The sequence below is a fragment of the Lycorma delicatula genome, chromosome 1, assembly GCF_047948215.1.
Source record: "Lycorma delicatula isolate Av1 chromosome 1, ASM4794821v1, whole genome shotgun sequence".
Taxonomy (NCBI): domain Eukaryota; kingdom Metazoa; phylum Arthropoda; class Insecta; order Hemiptera; family Fulgoridae; genus Lycorma; species Lycorma delicatula.
In genome coordinates this window covers 158,512,429-158,534,993 of record NC_134455.1, presented here as the reverse complement: position 1 = coordinate 158,534,993, position 22,565 = coordinate 158,512,429, and the positions used below count along the sequence as shown (strand labels likewise).

Sequence of the window (22,565 nt, the reverse complement as noted above, 5' to 3'; positions counted from 1 at the left end):
CAACTGAATCCTATCGAAAAGAATGAAATTTGGTACTTTTGAAGAGATTTTGTATTTTATTACTCTTTAACAGCAAATAATATATTTATTATTATTGAAATACATGTTATATTTTGGTAAAAAAAATAATATTTAGATTTTCATGATGTCATTTTGTACCTTCTGAAAGAATACAGCCATTTTATTGCTTGTTCAAAATAAAAATGTTTATTGGAAAATCATTATTTAATGAAGGTTATAATTTTTTTTTTAAATCCATCTAAATGTATTCATAACTGTTTTAAAACATGGATTTTATTCAGAGAGATTTTAATATACTATTTCTCTTTCCGGAAGAATCAAACGTTATTAATCATTTACATATATGAAAGTTGTTATTTATGAGTGTATGCTTACATAATACACCAAAAATATTTACTACACACATTCCCTGTCATTTATATTTCATCAACTAATGCATATAATGATAGGTAAGTTTGATTATTCAATCAATGATGCAAGAAGAAAAAACACAAAAAATGCTGTGATTTTTCACATCCATGAAATCAGTAAATTTGACCAACTTATGGCACTAATACTTTGAATGCTGAGAATATTTTTATCTGATAAAGTTAATTTGCTGATTTGTGACATTTAGTGGAATTATTTGATTACTCAGTAAAAATAACATTTAAGTGTAAATATAACAAGCAAATGTTACAATGAGTTAAAGTATCATGAACCTTATAAAACACAAAAAAAAACAAATAATAAATAAATGAAATGAGTATTTAAAAAATATTGTACAATCCACTAACCAACTAAAAAAGATTTAAAAGTATATTAATATTACTAATCTATTTAGATAAAAAAAGAAGATCTGATAGATAATATTTTTAATATTCAAGATGATCAACATGATAGCCACAGAGCAATTCATATTCACCTTCAGAAGAAAGAGAATATTGGTGATAGTGAGTTATTGAAAAATCTGTGTATTATGAAAGTAATCTTATCATTTATTGGCTTGTGACTAGAGAACTGATAAAGAAATTTCAGTAAAAAAGACTTTTTTTAATATCTAATTATTATTTTGGCACTTTTTAAAAATTTCAACTGGGTTTTGATTTGTCACAAGAATGTTTGCATAATAATCCCACATACTGATTTGAGATCAACAGTGGTATTTACCACCCATAAAAGAAAACATAATGCTGTAAATATATTCAAGTTTTTTTTAAATTTAATTTTGATTGCAGATGAAATAGTATTTGTAAGTGACTGAAAATAAATCAACAATCCTCCTTATGTCGAAATGTGGTATCTCTTATGAGAAAAGTTCTTTAGTAAATATGAAAATAAAAGGATAATTATAAGCAGTGAAGGTTATAGTTTTATTATGTAGAGAATATCCAATCTTACACCAAGTTCAACCATGACTTGAACACATCGAGTCGGGAATTGATCAGCCATTTACAGACTTATAAACTTAACTTGACGATCATTGTTTTCTTTGAGTAGAGATTATCTATTGAGAAGAAGTTTGATGTCAATGATGAGAGGGAAAGAGGATTGAAAAATAGATCAAAGTACTCATGGATTGATTGATTGCTTCATTAAATAATGATTGGAAATTAAATTAAAATGACTACATCCATCAATGTTGAGGATGTCAATAACAAACTTATGTGATGATTAAGATGTTAAATATAAGATCATTTTTGCTATAAAAAATGTTACTGATAAAAATTACAGCCATCCTAACCTAAAACTTATTGTCTGGATGTACTCTGTTATTTATTAATAATAAGCCAGACATAGATAATTTCCTTTTGTTATATATCTGTTTCTTCCAGTTTATATTTGAATTTATCTATTTGTAAGATGTTTTAACAAATAAGTAATAAACAAGCAAGTAGCATGATGAATAAGCTGTTTTTAATTTTAGTTGTTTGTGTCTTAATAACATTTGATTCTTTAATCTTGACATAAATGGCGATGGTTATGGTGGTGGTTTTGTAGTTTGCTGATGGCTGGACTAACTTATCGCCTACCCAGTCTGGTGAGCACAATATCTTCGAGAGAGGTTGTTTAAGAGCAGGGGAAGAATGGGTCGAAGCTAATCTTGCTTCGGTGGCAGGTGTTGCTGTAGGCTTGGCCATTACTCAGGTATCTTATCTAAACTTATATACCTCCACTGGTTGTTTTTATCTTACTGCTTTGATTTTCTTGACGATTCCTAAGTCCATGTGGTGATAGTGATCTTCTTTGAGCCGTAAGTAGAATTTAACTGTGTGGTGTACATTAACTTGTTGTTAACTGATATTATATTAAGTACTTTGTTCTATGTAAAACTTCTGTGTAAAAAGAATAAAAAAAGTATACATAAATTAATTTTAGGGTTATTTTAGAAATTAGGGTTAATTTTAAATTTTATTTAGGGTATTGTAGAGAAAATCAGTTTTATAAAAACTTAAATAACACTGGTCAACAAAATCTAATTTTTTGTTTGTTAAGTGAGAGTGAATGGTGGATTCTTATGGTATTTAATATGCTGATTTCATATATGTTACTAGATTTTTTCTATCCAGCTCAGTTTTTTGTAATTGAAATTTTTTTGAAAAAAAAAATGTATGGTGAATGTAATATGACAATCTAATATTACATGCATTTTGTACTTGCCTAAAATTTATTTCTTTTGGATTTTCCCCTGTAATTTGCTGTAGGTTAATCCCTCTTTAGATTCCAACAGTAGTCAGCTAACATTTTTGGATTCCATTTTCTCTGGTATCGTATTTCCGTTGTAGAAATCTCTTGGTAAAAGCATTCTCCATATTCATCACTAATAGCACCAAGATTGTTAGGGAAAAAATCCAAATGTGAATGTAAGAAAAAGAAAAAGAATGAAAGAATGTGGATTTTGAGTGATATGTTACACCCAAGTTCTTCATAGTTTTAAAGGAGTTCACTCACAAGTTCTCTGTAGTTATTGGGCTTATGGTTTCCAAGGAAGTTGTTTTGAAATGATTTCTATACAGCAACCTCAAAGTCATTCAAACATTCTTCAAACGCCAGATCACTCATTAGTTTTCTTATTTATGGTCCAGCAAATATACCTTCCTTTATTTTAGCATTCATTGCTTATATTAGGAAATTTGTTTTTTTAGAAACTGAAACCCTGCAGCATTATGGTCCATTGCTTTAATAAAATTTTTGAATAAACCTAGCTTAATATGTAGTGGTAGAAGATAAACTTTTTCTGGTTTTACTAATGCCTGACTAACAACAACATTCTTCTCTTCTATAGTCAGTACCTCTCTCATTGGCCACTGATCTTTTATGTAATGGTTTTTCCTATCCCTGCTGTCCCGCTTGCACAAAAAGCAACAGAACTAAATGTATCTGCTATTACTTTTAGATCTTCACAAATATGCTATAAATATTTCTCATACTGAATCCTTTTCAATACAAGTTTCATATTTTCATAAGACTTCTTCATGTGAACAGCCGTATGCTAATCAGATTAATGGGTATTTATTTCCAAAGTGACATAAAACTGCTTTCAAAAAACCAAGCTTTGACGAGTCAATAAAAAGTCACCATTCGTTAGGATGGTGCATGTGTCCCAAATCTTCCACTAAAGATTCCACATCATTACAGTATACTAAGTTTTTTTACTGAAGAAGAAATTTTCAAATTCTGACTGTCTGTCATGGAAAGCACTAATTTTAGTGTTTGGTTGTAAAAGATGCCATTCTTTCAGTCTTGATGCCAGTATTTCTGCTCGATTCTTTGATAAATTTAGATCACAAACCAGATCATTTAATTCTGATTAATTAAATGGGGTTCAGTGTAGAAATTTTCTAAAAAGTTTGGATCTCTTTCTTCATCACCTGATAAGTCAGCTCAAGATTCAACATTTTCATCTTCTTCTAAGTTCAATGTTTCTGGTGGTACTGGAATTGGAAACTCTTGGCTAAGTGGCACTGGCCGCATGGCAGAGGGAATATCAGGGTATTTAACAGTACGTCTAGTTTTAGCTGTTATCCCAGATTTCTTTTTTACACAAAAATAATAGTCTGTGTTTTAATCCTTCAGTTCTGTCTAAATCATTGGAATTGGACTCACTCTACTGAACAACATATACCCACAAATACAAAAGTCAGCTACAAAACTGAATGTTACACACACAAAAACTTGCACTTGAATTAGAATTAAAAATATTTCTCTAGTCTGCACGACAGTTTATAAGTAAATATAATAATAACAGAAATAAATAATTAATGAGTGGATGATATGTTTATAGTAAAATGAAAATAGGAAGAAGAGTCACATTCTTGTTCATTTTAATTAGTGTATAAATAATAAACATGATGACTAATGTCTAACAAATCATTGTGATTACAATTAAATACTGTAATAAATAAACAAAAGCTATTTAATCGATAAATAATATAATAAAATACATTTACAAACTGCTTATGGAGTTCATACTACCTGAAAATAAGAATAGTGGTTACAAAAAACTAACCCTGATAGAAGAATTCTGATTTCATATTTAAAATCAGCATGAAAAATGCTTTAAGAATTAGTTATTCACTTTCATTTAACAAAATCATTGTTGATGAGTGAAATTAGTATGATATTTTCATAAAATTACACAGGTCAACCAAAAAAAAATAATTTGGAAGTGAGATAAAAGTAGGTGAATTGGAATGTATTTTTTATGTTGAATCTTAAAATGAAATCATTTTTTCTTCATCACCCTCAGATATTTTTAGTTATGATTCTTTAAAATATTGAGAAAATTATTAAATAATAGAATACAAAAATAATGATAATACGAGGGTTATTTTTTTTTCAAGGTCCGATCGGTCACAAAATTAAAACCACTGTGAAAATAAAAAATTTTTTTTTGTAACGAGTACTTTCATAGTTACGCTATTTCTCTACATAGTCGCCACTCCGATTTAGACATTTGTCATAGCGTGGTACTTTCCAATACCCTCATCATGGAATGGAGCCGCCTGTGTTTTCAGCCGTGTTTCTACGCTGGTCTGCAGCTCGATGTCTATGCCAAAATGTTCTTCTCCTAGCCAGTGTTTCATGTGAGCAAAGAGGTGAAAATCGGATGGAGCCAAGTCCGGGCTGTATGGTGGGTGATCAAACACTTCTCAATGAAAACGATACAGGAGCTTCTTTGTTACAGCTGCAGTGTACGGCTGAGCATTGACATGGAGAAAGACAATGCCTGATGACAACATTCCTCTCCGCTTATTCTGAATTGCCCTTCGTAGACGTTGAAGAGTCACGCAGTATGAGGCTGCAGTGTTGGTCGTGCCACGTTCCATGAATTCCAAGAGAACTCCATTCTGGTCGCAGAACACAGTAGCCATACACTTTCTGTTGGAGAAGGTTCGCTTGAACTTCTTTGGTTTACTGGGAGAATGAGAATGCATCCACTGTTCGGATTAGTCTTTAGTTTCTTCAGTTTCGAAATGAATCCATGTCTCGTCCCCTGTGACAATTTTGTTCAAAAATTCTTCTCCTACGTTAGGGAGGCGTCCATTCTCATTGTTTTGTGATGGTTGGACAGCATCTTGGGAACCCATCTCGCACACAGTTTTCGGTACTGAAGTCTCTCACTCACAATGGTGTACAGAGCTGACCTTGAAATTTCAGGAAACGAATCACTCAATATAGAAATTGTGAACCGACTATTTTCTCGAATTGCCTCATCCACTCGCTCAACGAGATCATCAGTTGACACTCGCTTCCTTCCCTAACCACCTGCATCATGAACATCTGTACATCCTGTTTTAAAGTTCCTGCACCATTTTCGCACTTTGCTGTCACTCATTGAAGTTTCACCATACACATTACTTATTCGTCTATGAATTTCAGCTGCAATACATTCTTCAGCCTGAAGAAATCAAATTACCGCACACACTTCACACTTCACGGCAGATGCTATTGTTATAGACATGTTTACGTGCTAGCTGCGTGTTCAGAACTAAACGAAGTGACGCGGCGTGATTGAAGGCCATACCAGAGACGCTGCGCAACTTATACGCACAAAGGTTCATCCATTCATCATTGCGCGGGTTTTTATTTTGCGACCAATTGGACCTTGAAAAAAAAATAACCCTCGTAATACAATTAAAATTCTTACATTTATTTTGCAGACATTTCATTTATCTTTATTTCTTTTTGCGTACTTTCCTTTTGTGTTCAGTGAAGTCTTCTCTTTTTATCATCCAGCAGTAGTTACTTAAATTCATCCATCTACTTTGATAATGTTGCTCCATTAGCAACATATCTTGGTGGAATCTTTCCCCTTGTTCATTGCCAATGTCACCCAAGTTTAAAGGGGGAAAAGTCCAAACGAAAATGTAATAAATTAATTTTCAATAACATTTGCAGCCTAAATTTTTATAGTTCACTAACAGTTCATTTATAAGCTGATCTTCAGCTTTTTTGTTTTCAAGAAAACCAGTAACAACATCGTTGAATGACTTCCATGCTGCTAGTTCTTTAGGATTCATTTGGTGTCAAATATATTTTCACAAATTAATTTTCTTATTTGTGGCCCAATGAATATTCCCTCTTTTAATTTGGCTTCACTTAATTGTGAAAAACCTCAGCTAAATATTTAAAGTTATTTCCATCTTTACCTAATGCTTTTACAGAATTCTTCATCAGACCTAGTTTTATGTGTAGAGGTGGTAAAATAATACGATCTGCTTCGACAAGGGGAATATTGAAAACATTTTCCTTTCCTAGGGTAAATTGATTTCTTTGTGAGATAGTCAGGCTCTGTAGCCCGACTACCTCACAAACATAAGAAACACATATATTTTGTAAAGCTATTCTGGAGACAGTGAAGAAACCCTATCTCTTTCAGGTCAGCAATGATTCGCAATGAGCGTTCATCATACTAAATAGTTTTTAAAATTTTTGGCATACTTTCATATATTTCTTTTATTCCTAAAGTATGTGCTACCAGTACAGCAGAAAACTTATTCGATTCATGCAACAACACTGCCTTTAAGCTTTTTTTGATTGTCGATCAATTCTGTTAGTGTGATGAGGTGAGGTTCAATATTTGATTCTCCTGGAATGTAATTATTATCTATTGAACTTGAGGATTCATCGGTTGAGCTTTCTGGGGAATCAGAAATTTCTTCCAAGAAGTTGGAGCAATCAGGATTGCTAAGTCAACATCATGAAATACTGGTCTCAGAACTGAACAAACATTTGGGTAAGCAATACTGCTTTTTATTAAAGCAATACTGCTTTTTTTTTATTGTTTGAATTGAAACCAGTACCATTTGTTAAGCAAAAATAGCAGTCATCATGATGGTTAGTAGGCTCTCGCCAAATCATAGTTATGCCAAAAGGCAAATGTTCTTTTTTTCCTTTTAACCAGTGGGTAAGTTTAACATTTGATGCATGCTACATGTAAAGCTTGGTCTCCCAAGGGGCAGTCAAAATAATATTTGTAAGCAGTTTTCAGCAGATTGACTTTTTGTGGTGAATTCTCTGCAAACGTAATGAAAAATATTTGAAGAATTTTTACAAGCCGATTTTTATCTATTTTAATATTCAAAATGTTTTAGTGAATGAAAGTAAACTTAAATATTACAGAAATACTTAATTATAAAAATAATTAATTTTTTATCTGTAAATACTTAATTACTTAAAAACATCAAATAATTGTTTCACCATGGAATGCAATAAAACACAGCGTGATGCACAAATACACAAACTTAACAAATCTTGATGTTCAATAAAATAATACCAAAAGTTGTTCTATCATAAAAATCTTTCACTAAATTTATGATATCACTTATGAAACAATCTTTATAATATGTGTATAATTAAACCACCACTACAACTAAAGAACACAGCAAGTCATCCAAGAGCAGAACTCATACTGAAGAAAATCTCATCGCATTGAATTACTCATTACTTGACTCACTGAAATGTCTATTCATGTCTGACTTAACATGGAATGATATCATTCGACTGCTATGCATCAAATATAGGTTTACAGCGTGCGTCATAATATAAATCAGATGTGAATAAGCAAACATACAGACATACTAACTTATTTGTATTGTTTGTTCCATGAAAGATGGAATGAATAAATTTAAGGGGTTTTAACTCAAGAACATTATATGATGAGTTGTTTCAGTATACATATTCTGATTCTGCATATAAAATATTATATAGAACACCTACTCCCTTTTCAGTTCCAAATTTTATGTTGACCAGTGTTATCATTGTAACTATTATAAAAATTTCTTTGTAGTTAATGTATTTGTTTATTATTGCTTAAATATTATTGTTTGTAATTGTTCTTTTTTCATTTATGTATCCTTTAATAAACTTTTTAGTTGTGTATATTTATGGTTAACATGGTTACTTAAATGTTATCATTTAAAATGAACATAGAACATTGTGACTTACTGCTGAGGTGCATGTTGTAAAAATTCACTCAGGATCATGGGTTGAATGAATGATTTCTTTACTGAACGCAACAGAAATTGGCTTTATTAGGTATATACTGTATTTATCTTAATGATCAAATGAATTTTGATGGAGGCCAAGAATAAGTTAATATTTATGATAACAGAATTATGATGTGGCCAAAATCATCAATGAGAAAGGTTGTATCCAGGCTGTGGAAGAGTGGATGGAAAGAAATCTTTTACTGATCTCAACTATAGCCCTGGTAGCATCATTTTTACAAGTAAGTAAATAACAATCATCATTATTGTTATTATTTTATTAAATTCAAGTGCTATGTTGTATTTATTATTTGAACATGAGGCTGCATAATAATACAAAATAACCTGTTCACTATAACATTTACAGGGACCATATAGTTTTTATTGAAAAACTATATGATTTTATGTAATAAAAATTTTAGCAAAAGGAAAAACAGTATTAATTACTTGCTAGAAAAATTTATAGTTTTCTTCTGTAATTTTTTGAATCCAGTAATTCAATTTTCTGTTCAATTTAGCCTAACAATATGTTTTACACTTTGGAAGTACACATAGGTGAAAAATGAGTAGTAGTTAGAATTTTTAATAAAATGTGAAAAATACTCACTGAAATTTTTATTTTCATTTGCATTTTCTTTATTAAATTTGTATTTTCTTTTCTTTATTACATTAACTTTAAGTTTAATGAAAATTTTACAGACTTTGTTTTCCGCAATGATTTAGTAAATATATCTGCAATATTATTTTCCAATTCTATTTCAATTACATCAATATTACTTTATTATAATTCTCAATTTACATGTTCTAATTTTAAAATGACGTCCATTGGTGTATCATATACTTTTTTCTAAATTATACTTTTTTTCTATTGGTTCAATAAAATTTTCTTGACTCAAGAGTCATAATGTTTTTTCTGAGTATACTTTGTCGTCAAATGGCTTTGACGGTATGTTGCACTTCAAAAACTTGTGGTAGCCCTGAAAAGGGCTGTTTGAGGTTCTGGAATGATGGCCCTGAAAAAGATCATTTGTACCTTTTGTAAGGTAGCCTTGAGAAGGACTGTTGGGTCTGGAAGCTGGTCTCCAGCGATGTTGGCTCAGCTGTAGTTTGGGAGTTGTAGCTTGTCCAGTGGAATTGAACTGAGTTTCCCCTCAGCGGCAGTTGGGTCCCACTACATCATGGCAGTGGTGGCCCCCAGAGCCCTGCAGTGTGTCAGATAGGCATTGGTCGTCTTCCACCGGTACACCCAAAGCAGTTCTCCCTGATCCCATGCTGGGCTGGCTCCTGCTGCTGGGGCCCTGGCAAGGATGCTTGAAGCCCAGTGAGCTGGGACACGAAGGTAGCATCTGCGCCAGCGGCTCCCTTGGCAGGCTGGCCAGGCCTGCTGCTCCAGCAGCAGCTGCCAAGGTGGGATGTTAGCATCCACTAGGAGGTTTCACATTGAGCCGCCCAGGAAACTTCTTCTTCTGCTTCTTCTCCAGGGTGATCAGCGATGAATTGAAAATTTACTTTGCTGTTCACTCTTTTATAGGCGCCTGCGAATAGTGAGGCTGCAGTGCCACTGTAGTGGGAGAGTTACACAGCCAGCTAGGTTAATGGGATGTGATGCTTTTGCTGGTGTGTGTGTATACTGTACTCCTGCTGACATCTGAACTGCTAGCGTTGCATTTGCCGATATGGAGCTCAGCATATATGTGGCAACAACTTATTCCTGTGTAATTCATTACTTTTCCCATATCTTTCATTTCAAAACATTCTCATAACTTTGTTTTAACTTCATTAATCTTAGTCTAATCTTTACTGCTAATGTATTTTTTTTTTTATTTAAATATCTTTTGTTATTGTTCTTTTTTCATTTATGTATTCTTTCATAAACCTTTTAGTTTTTTATATTTATGGTTAATGTGGTTACTTAGACTTTACCATTTAAAATGAACATAGAATGTTGTGACTTGCTGCTGAAGTGCATGTTATAAAATTTACTCAGAGATCATGAGTTAAATGAAGGATTCTTTTATTGAATGTCACAGAAATTGGCTTTATTAGATATATACCGGATTTATGTTAATGATCAAAGAATTCTGATGGTGGCCAAGAATCAGTTAACATTTATGATAAGAGAATCATGATGTGGGCAAAATCATCTATGAAAAAGGTTGTATCCAGACTGTGGAAGAATGAATGGAAAGAAATCTTTTACTGATCTAAACTATAGCCTTTTTATAACTGATCTGATCAATAACTACAGCTTTACTGCTTATCAATTAGTCATCCACAAATATTAAAATATAATAGGTTCAACTTCATTATTGTTGCCGTGTAAACAATTATCATAGTTACTTCTCTTGAAACCTAGTAGTTCCATGAATTTATAAAAATATTCATACTAAGATCTGGAACTTTCTCTTAAATCATACAAAAACTTTAAAAACAACCTAATTTGGCCTTAATTCTAAAGACTCTATTTGTACCATCGTCATAAACTACTGATTGTTTAACATAAACTTCGAAGATTATTTTTCCATTTAAAAAGATTGTTTCTACATCCATTGGATCAACATTGAAACTATTTTAACAATAACACATAACACATACAAAATGTTAAAGTTAGTATTTTTACTATTGGTGAATAAATATCATCTACCTGTTCTTCCTGTTGAAATCCAATGGCTATTAATGTGGTTTTGAATCCATTTTTATGTTTCTTGGTAAAAACTCATTTTCCATCAATAACTTTTTTATCTTTTCAAGTTTCAATTAGTTTCCAAGTTATATTTTATTTAAGCTTTCTATTTCACTATTCATAGCTTTTTTCCAGTTTTCTGCTTCATTGGTTAACAATGCCTCCTCAGATGTATTTGGTACAATTACATCACAAAAATTAACATACACGTAACTAAATACAAAATCATCATTTACATACATACTATTTAGCTGTCATTCTCTCACTAACCATCTAGGTTCTTTCTCATTTTCATTATTAGATTTATTTTCTTCAAACTCACTACTTGAATCAGATTTTTAATTTGTTTTTTTCATTTTTATCATTAATTTCATTGTCTTTAAAACCTATGTAAGTTATATTCTCTTCTATTATATCAACATGTCCTGCATTCATTACTTTGTTATTTACTAAAATTCAGTAGCCTACTTCTATATATTCTAACAATATTCCTAATTTCACTTTATAATCCCATTTGGAGATTCTCTTAATTGATGTGGTAATTTTACAAAAACTGGACTCCCATACAATTTTAAAAACTTGGCTTTAATATTGAATAATAGTGTTAGCTGTAGTTCTATTTTTCAAGTAAGCTGCTGTTTTAATCACTTCTGGCCAATAAATATTATTAACGTTTGCTGCAGCCAAGAAACACCTAACCATTTGTATAATTGGTTTGTTGTTTCTTTCTGTTACACCATTTGACTCATGATTATAAGTTGGGCATGGAATCATATGTATACCCTTCCTTCTAATAAACTGATAATCATTTGCATTTAAATATTCTTTACTGTTATCACATATAACGTTTTTTCTCTTTTACCAGTCAAATTTTCTATTACATCGACATAATCTATTAAACAATTACAAACTTCAGTCTTTAATTCAGATTTTAATTTAATGCAATAAACTTTTGTTAGTTTACTATAATTGTCTACGAATGATAAAAAGTATTTTTCACCATAATTACCTATTGTTGCATGGGGCCTATTTAAATCTGTATGAATAATTTCTAAAATTTCTTTGGCTCATTTTCCGTTATTTTCAAAAGGTAAGTTATGCATTTTAATTTTTATACAATTCACATTTTACATATTCTGATTCTATTTTTTTTTGTACACCAAATAATAATTTTGAATAAAGTATTTAAATAGTTAAAATGTATATGTCCTAATATAAGACACCATTTTTCTTTTAAAGCCAATTTAATTTTACTTTCATTGTTTAATAAACTTTTATTTATTCTTTTATTCTATTTACAAATAACATAACTCATCATATGATATAAATAATCTTCCATTCTAGTAATAACTATTAATTCTTTTTCTTTATTATAAATTTTAGAAACATTGCCACGTGATACTGACGGTGATACAGGCACGGTTCATAACTAAGGGCTGATCAGTAACAAAATGAGAACAGTTGAAAAAATGAAAAATCTGTTAATAGTTTCAATCACTTACAATTTTCTTTATTTTTCTACATAATCACCATTTTGTTCCAAACACTTTTGATATCATGAAACAAGCTTCTTCAAACCTACAACATAAAATTCCACCTCCTGGGATTGTAACCACTTTTGCACTGAGATTTTCAACTCTTCACTTTCCTCAAATTGTTGAGAGGATAACCAGTTTCTGAGTTGTAAGATGTGATGGTAGTCACTGGGTGCGAGATCAAGACTGTAAGGAGATATAAAAAATTTTCTATCCAAATTTTTATATTGTTTCTGATGTGCATGTAGATGTGTGTGAACATTTGTTATCGTGAAGAAGAACATTTCCTGATCTCAGCATTCCCCATTGTCAGTTTTGAATAGCACAATGCATTTTAAAAAGTGTTTCACAATAGACTTGTGATTTGATGATATTCCAGATTCCATAAAATCAATCAAAAGCACACCATTTTGGTCCCAAAATACAGTTGCCATGATTTTTCTTCATAACTGGGCTTGTTTGAGAATTTTTTAGTTTAGGTGAACCAGAATGTTGCCTTTGCATGAATTTTTGTTTCACTTCAGCATTGACATAGGAAATCCACATTTCATTACCAGTGACAATATGGGAAAAAAATATTGTCTTCCTTGATTAAAGCAGTCAAGAAAAGCACGTACAGATGTCATTCTGTGACCTTTGTGAGCATTTGTCAACATTTTCACCACCCAACGTGCACACAATTTACAATAGCCTAGAGTATCAGTCACAATTTTCAACATTGTTGTCTTTGAAACTTATGGAAATTCTAGAGAAAAATTGCTAATAGTAAAGCAATGATTTTCTCTCACTTTTGCATTCACACATTAAGTGAGATCAGTCTGAACACTAGGCCTGCTGCTTCTCTCTTCATGGTGAGCATTTGAACTGCCTTCCCTAAACTCATGACACTCACTTTTCCTTCACTCATTGCGATAGGTCCATATGTTTCACACAACTGATGGTGAATTTCAGCAGCATTATGTCTTCTTGTGTTTAGAAATCTAATCAATGTTTGAGCTTCAAAACTGGTGGGATTTGTTATTATCGCACTCATTTTAACACACTATTTCACAAAGGCAAACACAATGAACTGATGACAATATAGCAATTACATGTCCAACAGGCCAGTTAAAGCTACTGCGTATGTACAAAACAATTTGTGTTCCCAATCGCTATTTGTAACTCATCGGCTGTTACTTTTGAACCATGCCTTATACTGTATTTTTCATTGTTATTTTAGAATAGCTTATTAAATTTTGTGTCATTTATTTTACATAACAGTCACTTTACTCTTATTACCATAAGCTTATAATACTGTATTTATTTTGCCTATTTTTGTGGCAGTTATCATACGACCTTCTCCTAATTTTATATTGATTAATTTTCCCAAAACTATATATTCATCAAAAAAGTTATCATTGTTTACATATGATTAGTGCAACCACTATCGAGTATCAGTTTTTCAGATTCTTACTTAATTTATTTTTATTACCGTTATTAATCTCGGATGTATTTACATAAGTAATAAAAGAATCTCTGTCGCAGTCTTTTTAGGAAATTGCACCCTCAGTAGTTATTCATCAAATGCTGCCTAGGAACCTGGCTAACATTAGTGTTAAGGGAATGGGGAAGCCTACTGGTGCCCCAGCAATGGTGTCAGACTCTTAGTGGTAGTGATGCCGCTTAGTGTCAGCGAGGTCTGCTTCCATTTTGCAGATGCATGCCTTTAAGATTGAGGGAAGCTTGTTTCACTCTAGCCCACTATTGTCTGGCGTGCTCTTGCGGGTTGATCGTCACTCCGCGGTGGGTGTGTGTATGCTAACTACACTCTTAGTTGCAATGTATGGTCACAAGCAGCTTTGTGACTACAATCAACGCCTTGATACGTCAGGTGCATGCTGACTTGATGTGTGCTGTAAGAGAGTTACCTCTGGTTTGAGGTCTGAGCCTTTTCAGGTTGTGTAGTTGTTCTCCTAATGTTTGGACATGTTGGCTGTTGATCACCAGGTGTACGGGTCTGTTGACCCAAAGTTCCCTTTCGTGATCTTGATTATTCATTTATCAGTTTGTTGTACCTCGACTGTTTCCATCTCGTCAATTTCCTCGGCTGCATGATGATCCTCAGTTTTGTCCACAATATTCTTGTTGTCTAGTTTCATGCAGATGATAACAATCTTTTTTCAGATGAATGACTTTATCACAATGAAAACATTTTCCATTCGATTCTATAGAAAAATCACTTAGGAAAAACCTGTGGTTTGTTCCATTTAATTTTTTCTTCAATTGATTTCAACCTTATTTTACTTATTGAATATTCAAGTTATTTAAAACTCCTATGTAAGCTGGTGGAAATGCATTCAATATGAATTTTAGTTACACTTGTTTGATGATTTTTGCACCAGCCTCTTTGAGCTCATTTATTGTTTTCTAGAATTCATAAAAAATAACATCACTTCTGAAAAATTTTTCAGTTTAATTTCAAGATTATTTCTAAATATTATTTTAATGCCATAGATTCTTTCAAATATATTTCATCAAACCTTTTCATATTTTTATGTTGAACCAGTTCACTGATATATTCGAGTTGTTTATTGGAAATGGCATTATAGATGTAATTTGTAGCTTTAATATCAGCTGCTTTCCACACAACAATATTATCTTTATCTCCTTTTTCTCTTGTAGTAATATCTTCACAATTTTTAAACAAAAAATTTCAGAATTTTTTTTCCAGTTTGTCAGTCCCATTAAAATTTGGCATCATGATATCATCAAGTTTCATGTACGCTATTTTGCATAACTTACGAAGGCTGTTTTTTTTTTCAAGCTCCAATCATGCATCTAAGTGAACAAGAGATAGGTAGAGCCAGGTCTGCGTGCAATGCAATTGCACCCCCACTGCAATCTCTGCCATTGCTGGGTACATTGCATTAGAACCATGGGCAATTGAACATGGCTGCTATGATCGATGCTCCTGCCAAGTGTGAGTTGTGGAATATGATACGCTTTCTGCAAGCAGAAGGACGTAGTGCTGCTGAAATCCAACACAGAATGAGCCTAGTGTGCGTTATGAGTTATGGTAGTGTACAGGAATGGTGTAGAAAATTTAAAGAAGGGCAAACGAACATCCATGATGAAGGTGGGCAAGGACACAAGTCTGTCACTACTATACACCTGGTTAAGCGTGTTGATTTTCTTCGCAACAAATGAAGGTTTATGATAAGTGAACTTTCTGCAGAAATCTCAGAAATTTCAAGGTCTTTTCTGTAAACAACTGTGACTAAAGACCTAGGATATTGGAAACTGTGTACACGTTGGATCCCAAAAATAATGAGTGACAATCACAAAATGCAACGAAAGGCATCAGCCTTAATGTTTCTCACATTATCACGTTGCAATAATAAGGGGGAAGAGTTTTTAAAGTCTATTGTTACTGGTGATGAGATTTGGAGCCAGTATGACAATCCAAAACCAAAGAACAGTCTAAGTAGTGCATGCACAATTCTTCTCTAAACAAGCCAAAGAAGTTCAAACAGACACTGAGCAACAGAAAAACAATGGCTAAATTTTTTTGGGATCATAAAGGTGTCTTTTTGGTGGACTTTATGGAGCAGAGGACAACAATAACAAAGGAAGTTTATTGTGAATCTTTATGTTGCCTCCACAGAGTGATCCAGAACAAATGAAGAGGCATGTTCTCTTCTGGTGTGGTTTTGATCCATGACAATATATGACAGCATTGTGCCAGTGTGATGCAAACTCAAACAATTCAAATGGGAAGTTTTCGACCACCCATTGTATAGTCCAGACCACTGCACCTAGCGATTTTCCCATCTTTTGAATTTGAAAACATGGTTGAGTGGACAACACTTTGCTACCGCTGTCAAGCTGTACCTTATCTCACTGACGGTAAACTTCTTTGAAGAGAACATTGGAAAGCTGATGTCACGATACGACAAATGCCTCAATTGTTTTGGTGATTATGTAGAAAAATAAGTTAGACACTACTCAATTTTTAGTAATAAAATCATTTTGTTATGTCAATGTGTCTTTTTTTATAGTCCATTGGAGGATGAAAAAAAATCAGTAATAATAAAATATAGAGGTTTCTTCTTTTTTTATAACTTTTCTTCTTTTTTCTTTCAATAGCCACTTATTATATTTTCACACTTTTCATTTATATAACCATGCTCTGCTACTACATTAGAATAACCAAACAAGATTATATAAACTCAGTTTATTAATAATCAGTAACATTAAAATACAGTAGTTATTAAAAAAAAATATTCAATTTGAGTAGTGATGCATACCAATGAGCTACATAATTCAGAATAAAGTTGTTTATCTTCATCCCATCTGTTGCATAGCATTGCCAAAATAAATACTAATACAAATTTATTACATATTCAGTAAGAAAAATAACCATACAAATTTCATAATACATGATTATATTCAGTGATATAGTCAGAACTACAAATTTTGAAGCCAAGTTGAAGAATAAATTTTTATTTTCATAAAGGATCAAATAATTTCATTTAAACAGATGTCAGTCAAGACAAATGACTGTTCATCTGCCTTTGCCTTCATGAATTAAATCTTTTAATTATTGTGATAGAATAATGTTTGTTAAGCTTTTACCTAAGGTAATTAGCTTTTAGCTCTTCTGTTCTGAGCAGAAAATAGAGTACATTTTATGAGCAGGATTAAATGTGTAGAAATCATTTGTCACATGAAACATCTAATTAAAATAAGCCTGTTTTAAATGTGATTTTAATATTGTGTTCTGTAATCACATAATTAATTACTTATGCGAGGTTAATTAATATAGCTTTATTTGGCTAAAATTTGTTTTAGGTAGTGTTGGAAAAAATATACCTAAAATTATTGTTTAATTGAAACCAATCACTGTCACCAGTACCTTCTCTAGTTCATTGTTTCCTTGTACCAAATGCAGCAAGTGGCTGCTGGAAAAAATGCTGCTAAGAATCATAACAGATTTTTAAAATATCTATATCACTTGATAAAAACATTTTTTTTTTATCAATACAAGGTGAATGGTGAAACGCAGAATGTCGGCTGACATGAATAATACCATGTATTATTATTGTTATCAGACCAGTACATCAAAATGAGCATAAATTAGTACATCTCTACTGCATCCATTTTGATTATTCTCAGTTACTTTAATTTTGTTAGTTTTGGTATTAACTCTTTTTGTAATAGACTAGTGAGTATATATATATATATATATATATATGTATTGAAGATTGACTACTTCATTGTAGAACAATTGAAAAAAGTCTCAATGAATTATGTAAGTAGTGGAAAAGTATTCATTTAGTAATATAACAGGATTGATTGGCATCTGTGAATCTTGTTTTAAATTCAGTTATAGGTAATATAAACATCTTATCAAGGTGGGAAATTCATAAGTTCACAGAATTTAACAATTTTAGTATAAGTTTTCAATTTGTCCAAAACAAATAAAAACAATCTTTATTAAGTTAAGGATATTAAGAATCATTCATAAATTACAATACATTTTTGATATCATAAGAATATCCAATTTGCTTAACTTAATAATAAAAAATAGAGCTCTCTTCTTTACTTACAACTTTTCTTATTTTTACTTTCAATAGTCACTTAATATTTTTCTCACACTTTTCATTTATTTCTAGCCACTGCAGATAGTTTGTAATTTGCATTCTGAAATTATACAGTAATGTCTATTATTAAAATGATTATCTTGTAAATAGCTTTAGATATAAAAGAATTTATTTGTCAAATCTCCAGTTCACATTTCTGAATGTAAGCTTTTAAAAATGGGTATAAAATAATTTTTTGTTAAAGAGAATGGTAAAATAACTTTATACTCTCGTAAAAATACCCCAGTCTGATAGTATTGTAATTCCAAAATATAAATCTAATCAGAACCACACTTTGAGGCAAAGGTAATTGTATTCTTCTATTAATCCAAGCTTACAAAATAAAGTTTTGTAGTTTTTATGTGTAAATAGTACAAAAAAAATACTAAAAAAAATAAAGGGTAAAGTATGTAGGATAATTGTACTTACAATGAAATCACTTATTTCTTATGGATAACTTAGTGTGAAATCACATGTTATTTTTATGTTTATTATTATAACTTGTTTGTGCATGTAAAATATAAAATCTTGCTCATTTTTCTATTTTTATTAGTCTGGTGTGATAGAGCATGTTATAGTCCAGCGTTTCTCAACCTGGGCATCACTGTAATATGAAAGGGGGTCACAATATTAGCCTACAGCTTTACACATAAACAATAATGAAATCATTTTATGAGAAAAAAAAAATTATTTATTACACATGTAAAGAAAATAAGTTAATGAGATGGTTACATTTCTTTTTCATTTAAAAGTTTCTTCATAAATGGATTCTGGGTGCTAGAAACACAAAAGCACTTGTTTTCAAGTGATAAAGATGATTCCTATATTAGTTTTTCGCGCAACCACAGGTGAAAAACAGAGGTAAGACATGTTGAAAGGGATTAATATTTTTAATGCATCAAACCAAAACATATTTAAATCTTCAGATGTGAATTCTAGTTGCAATGTATTATCTGCAAGCACTTCGATGAGCTGGTTGTGAATCTAAAATGATAACTTAGTAGCTGCAACAATGTTTATACCAAATTGATTCAGTATCCACCCCTTTGAGAAATCATTTTTATCTTTCAGGAAATACTTCCCCAACTGAACTTTTAGCTCATACAAATGCATCTTCATGCTATCCAAACTGCGGTAAATAATAGTATCTTCTTCATCCAAATTTTTCTCAATATAATCGGAAGTGAGTGGAAATATATCAAAATTTTTGCTTTGAAGACGGATAATCCAGATACCAAGCTTCTTAATGAAAGCATGAACTTTTGTATATCATTAATAAAATGTTTTTATCACATCCTGTTTCTTTCCATCCAATGAGGTAAAACCATAATTTAATTAATTGTCATTGTATAAGATTATCTTTTTACCAATCAATTCACTAACCGAAAATGGTTCACTTTGTTTATTCACAAATTTGTCCACTTTGCATAAGAATCTAACTGAAAAAATAACAGTTTCACCATTTGACTGCATACTAAAAAAAGCAAAACCTCAATTATTATTATTTTCAATGAAAATAATTTTAACTAGGTTTTAATGAGTTGGGGTGGGGGAGTTGTGAAATATTCATTATATATTTTTCTTACTTTTTGGGGGTCATGGAGTTAAAGAGGGTGAGAATCACTCTTAGAGACTATTTATTTAAAATGAATAAATAAATTAAAGGAATTTCATTCAAAATTATATTACATTAATTTTATACACATATATGTGCACAAAGTGATAAATTCACCAATTTTATTATCCAATTTTTCTCAGGTAAATAACCTACAGCATTAATGTAAAAAGTATATAAATTTATGTAACTATTGAACTTTATAATATCATTGTAACCCAATTTATTAAAACTGAAAAAATTAATGATATTGTTAAGAAATAGATATTTGTTAAGAAAATGCACTAAAAAAAAAAATATTTGGTTCAGAGATATACTCTCTGTGGCTTATTTACTGTTAATAAGGCTCTAATTACTTTATCCTTATCCTTATTTTAATTTTACATGTATTTCAAGATGATATTCCCTAAGATGTTAGTTATAATTTTATTTTAATGCCTTGTCTACAATTTCTTTGTATTTTTTTTTATGAGTTGTGCAATATTTTGATCAGTAAACCTACCTAGCATGTAATTATTTTCTCTGATAATTTAAGTAGTCAAATAATATTTTTATTTATATATTTTTGATATCTGTATATTTAATACTATTTTTTTATAGATTCTAGGAATCTGTTTCGCCCAGAACTTGAGAGCAGATATCTTTGCGCAGAAGGCAAAGTGGCATTGACAATTAAGGATTCCTGTGGAAGTTTAGTGTATATTCTGGCAGAAGAACTGAAACTGATGTTTTATGTTTTATAGTCATGCATGCATGTTGACATTTTAACAAATTGACTGAAATAAACACTAACAGTGAATTAAGAATAAGTGAGTGATGTGATTCAATTAATTGGGATCTCAATAATTATAATGTTAATAATAGTAATGTGGTTTGTTACCATACCTGAAGTATGTTGCATGGTGTCCTCAAATCACATGATGTAGGCGTATTATTTTTGTGTTATGTATTATAAAATATTGTACTGTATTAATTTAAGTAATCTAATCATTGAATGTGTTCAATTATGATTAAATGCATATTTAGTGAATATATATCAAATTTAAAAGACAAAAAATATAAAATTAGGAAATCATATTTTGCTTGATAGTAATTTTTAATTCCATGACAATTGGTGTGAAATATTTGATATTTTGTATACTGCTATAAAAAAAAAAATGACAACCGCTTTATAATAAAGATTAATTAAATATTAACAACTTTGTATTAAATATTTTTCATACAAGAGATTATACTGACAAAAATTGTGAAAAACTCTAATTGTAATAAAAAGATACATTTTTACTAATTTGTGGCTTTTTTTACATTGTATATTATGTATGTTCACATAGTTCATCAATTTTTATTCTACTTATCTGTCCTTGTGTTTAATTCAGCTGTGATGCATATAAAACAACTGGGGTACAAATAGTATAGGTCAGTATTTCTGTCGCTGAGTGTAATAATGTGACTTCTCCATGATACTTCTTTATATACCCAGTAACTGTTTAAAAGAGAGAAGGTATCATCTGTATGCCTGAATTGAATACAACCTGCATTTCAGAGTTTGCATTCTAAAATAAAATACAGTCAAACCTCCCTGTTGCATTTTTCTTTGCTATGCTAAAGTGTAGTATTTTTATATCTTTATTTCGGCTGATGAAACCCAGTAATCTCCTTATAACAGCTTTAATGTGACTGCCTGTTGTGTCAAGCTGTCTATTTTTTTTGCATGAAATGAAGTATTTGTAAAATTTTACAAGTGTATAGTATAAGGACATACTGTTAAAAGGGTCTTTGACATTTACCTTGTGAAGAGAGTCAGTGCTGAACCATGGAAGGTAGTAGGCCTCTTGTACTACGGAATGCAATAGTATATAGGCCTAGATTCTCAGTATTTTACAGCAAAGCATGGGCGATCAGCATTCAGCATTTCCCACCATTCTCACTTTTTCCTGGAAAAACATAACACTTCACAACAATTGAAGTTATGTGGGTCAGGCCTGGCCAGTTGTTTTTGTTTAGAACACTGAGTGTGCGTTTTAGATTTCTGTGTGGTATTTGTTAATAGATTGTCTTTCCTGTTAAATTAGTGTAACAGTCTTTACAGTTTACAGTTTTTTTATTATTCAAGCCAAAGATTATTTTTTTCAACCATCTGGTCTTAGCATAAAATCTTGTTGTAAGAAAAAATGGAAGTCATTCTTGAATTAGAGAAAGGTGTTAAACCAGTTGGTGTTGCTCAGAAGTTTAATTTAGTGTGCTCATCAGTAGGCACAGTATGGAAAAATAAACACAAAATTCAGTTAGATTGCAGTGAAGGAACTAATTTTAAAAAGCTTCAAAAAAACTTTGAACAAATTAAACAAATTAATCAAAACAAAGTTTAAATTTTCAAATAAACAGTTCCCTGTTATGAACCCAGGCTGAACTCTGTTCAAAGTTTAGGTGACAATAATTTTAAAGCTTCTAATGGTTGGCTAGAAAAATTTAAGCAACAACATTTCTTTCACTAAATTTACAGTGAAGTGAAAGATTTTGATTTGAATGCTACGAATGATGTTGAAAACTGTGTGACCTAGAAAATGTAATAGTTATAAGGAAGAAGTCATGTTCAGTGCTAAGGAAGCAGGACATTTT

The 22,565-nt window shown here is 31.1% G+C and overlaps 1 protein-coding gene across 6 annotated transcripts in view; it reads left to right on the top strand.

Moving 5' to 3' along the window:
* The window catches only part of Tsp26A (Tetraspanin 26A), a 263,618-nt gene extending 242,384 nt beyond the window's left edge, over nucleotides 1-21,234 (top strand). For 2 of the 6 annotated variants that reach the window (XM_075365676.1, XM_075365670.1), the window contains exons 8-10: nucleotides 2,002-2,148; nucleotides 8,618-8,734; nucleotides 20,547-21,234. In XM_075365676.1, the coding sequence (XP_075221791.1) occupies nucleotides 2,002-2,148; nucleotides 8,618-8,734; nucleotides 20,547-20,615 (333 nt within the window). In that variant the 3' untranslated portion in view covers nucleotides 20,616-21,234. The remainder of the gene's footprint in view (nucleotides 1-2,001; nucleotides 2,149-8,617; nucleotides 8,735-20,546) is intronic. The other 4 variants (XM_075365710.1, XM_075365700.1, XM_075365690.1 and 1 more) reach the window with 2 other exon arrangements.
* The last annotated feature ends 1,331 nt before the right edge of the window (nucleotides 21,235-22,565 follow it).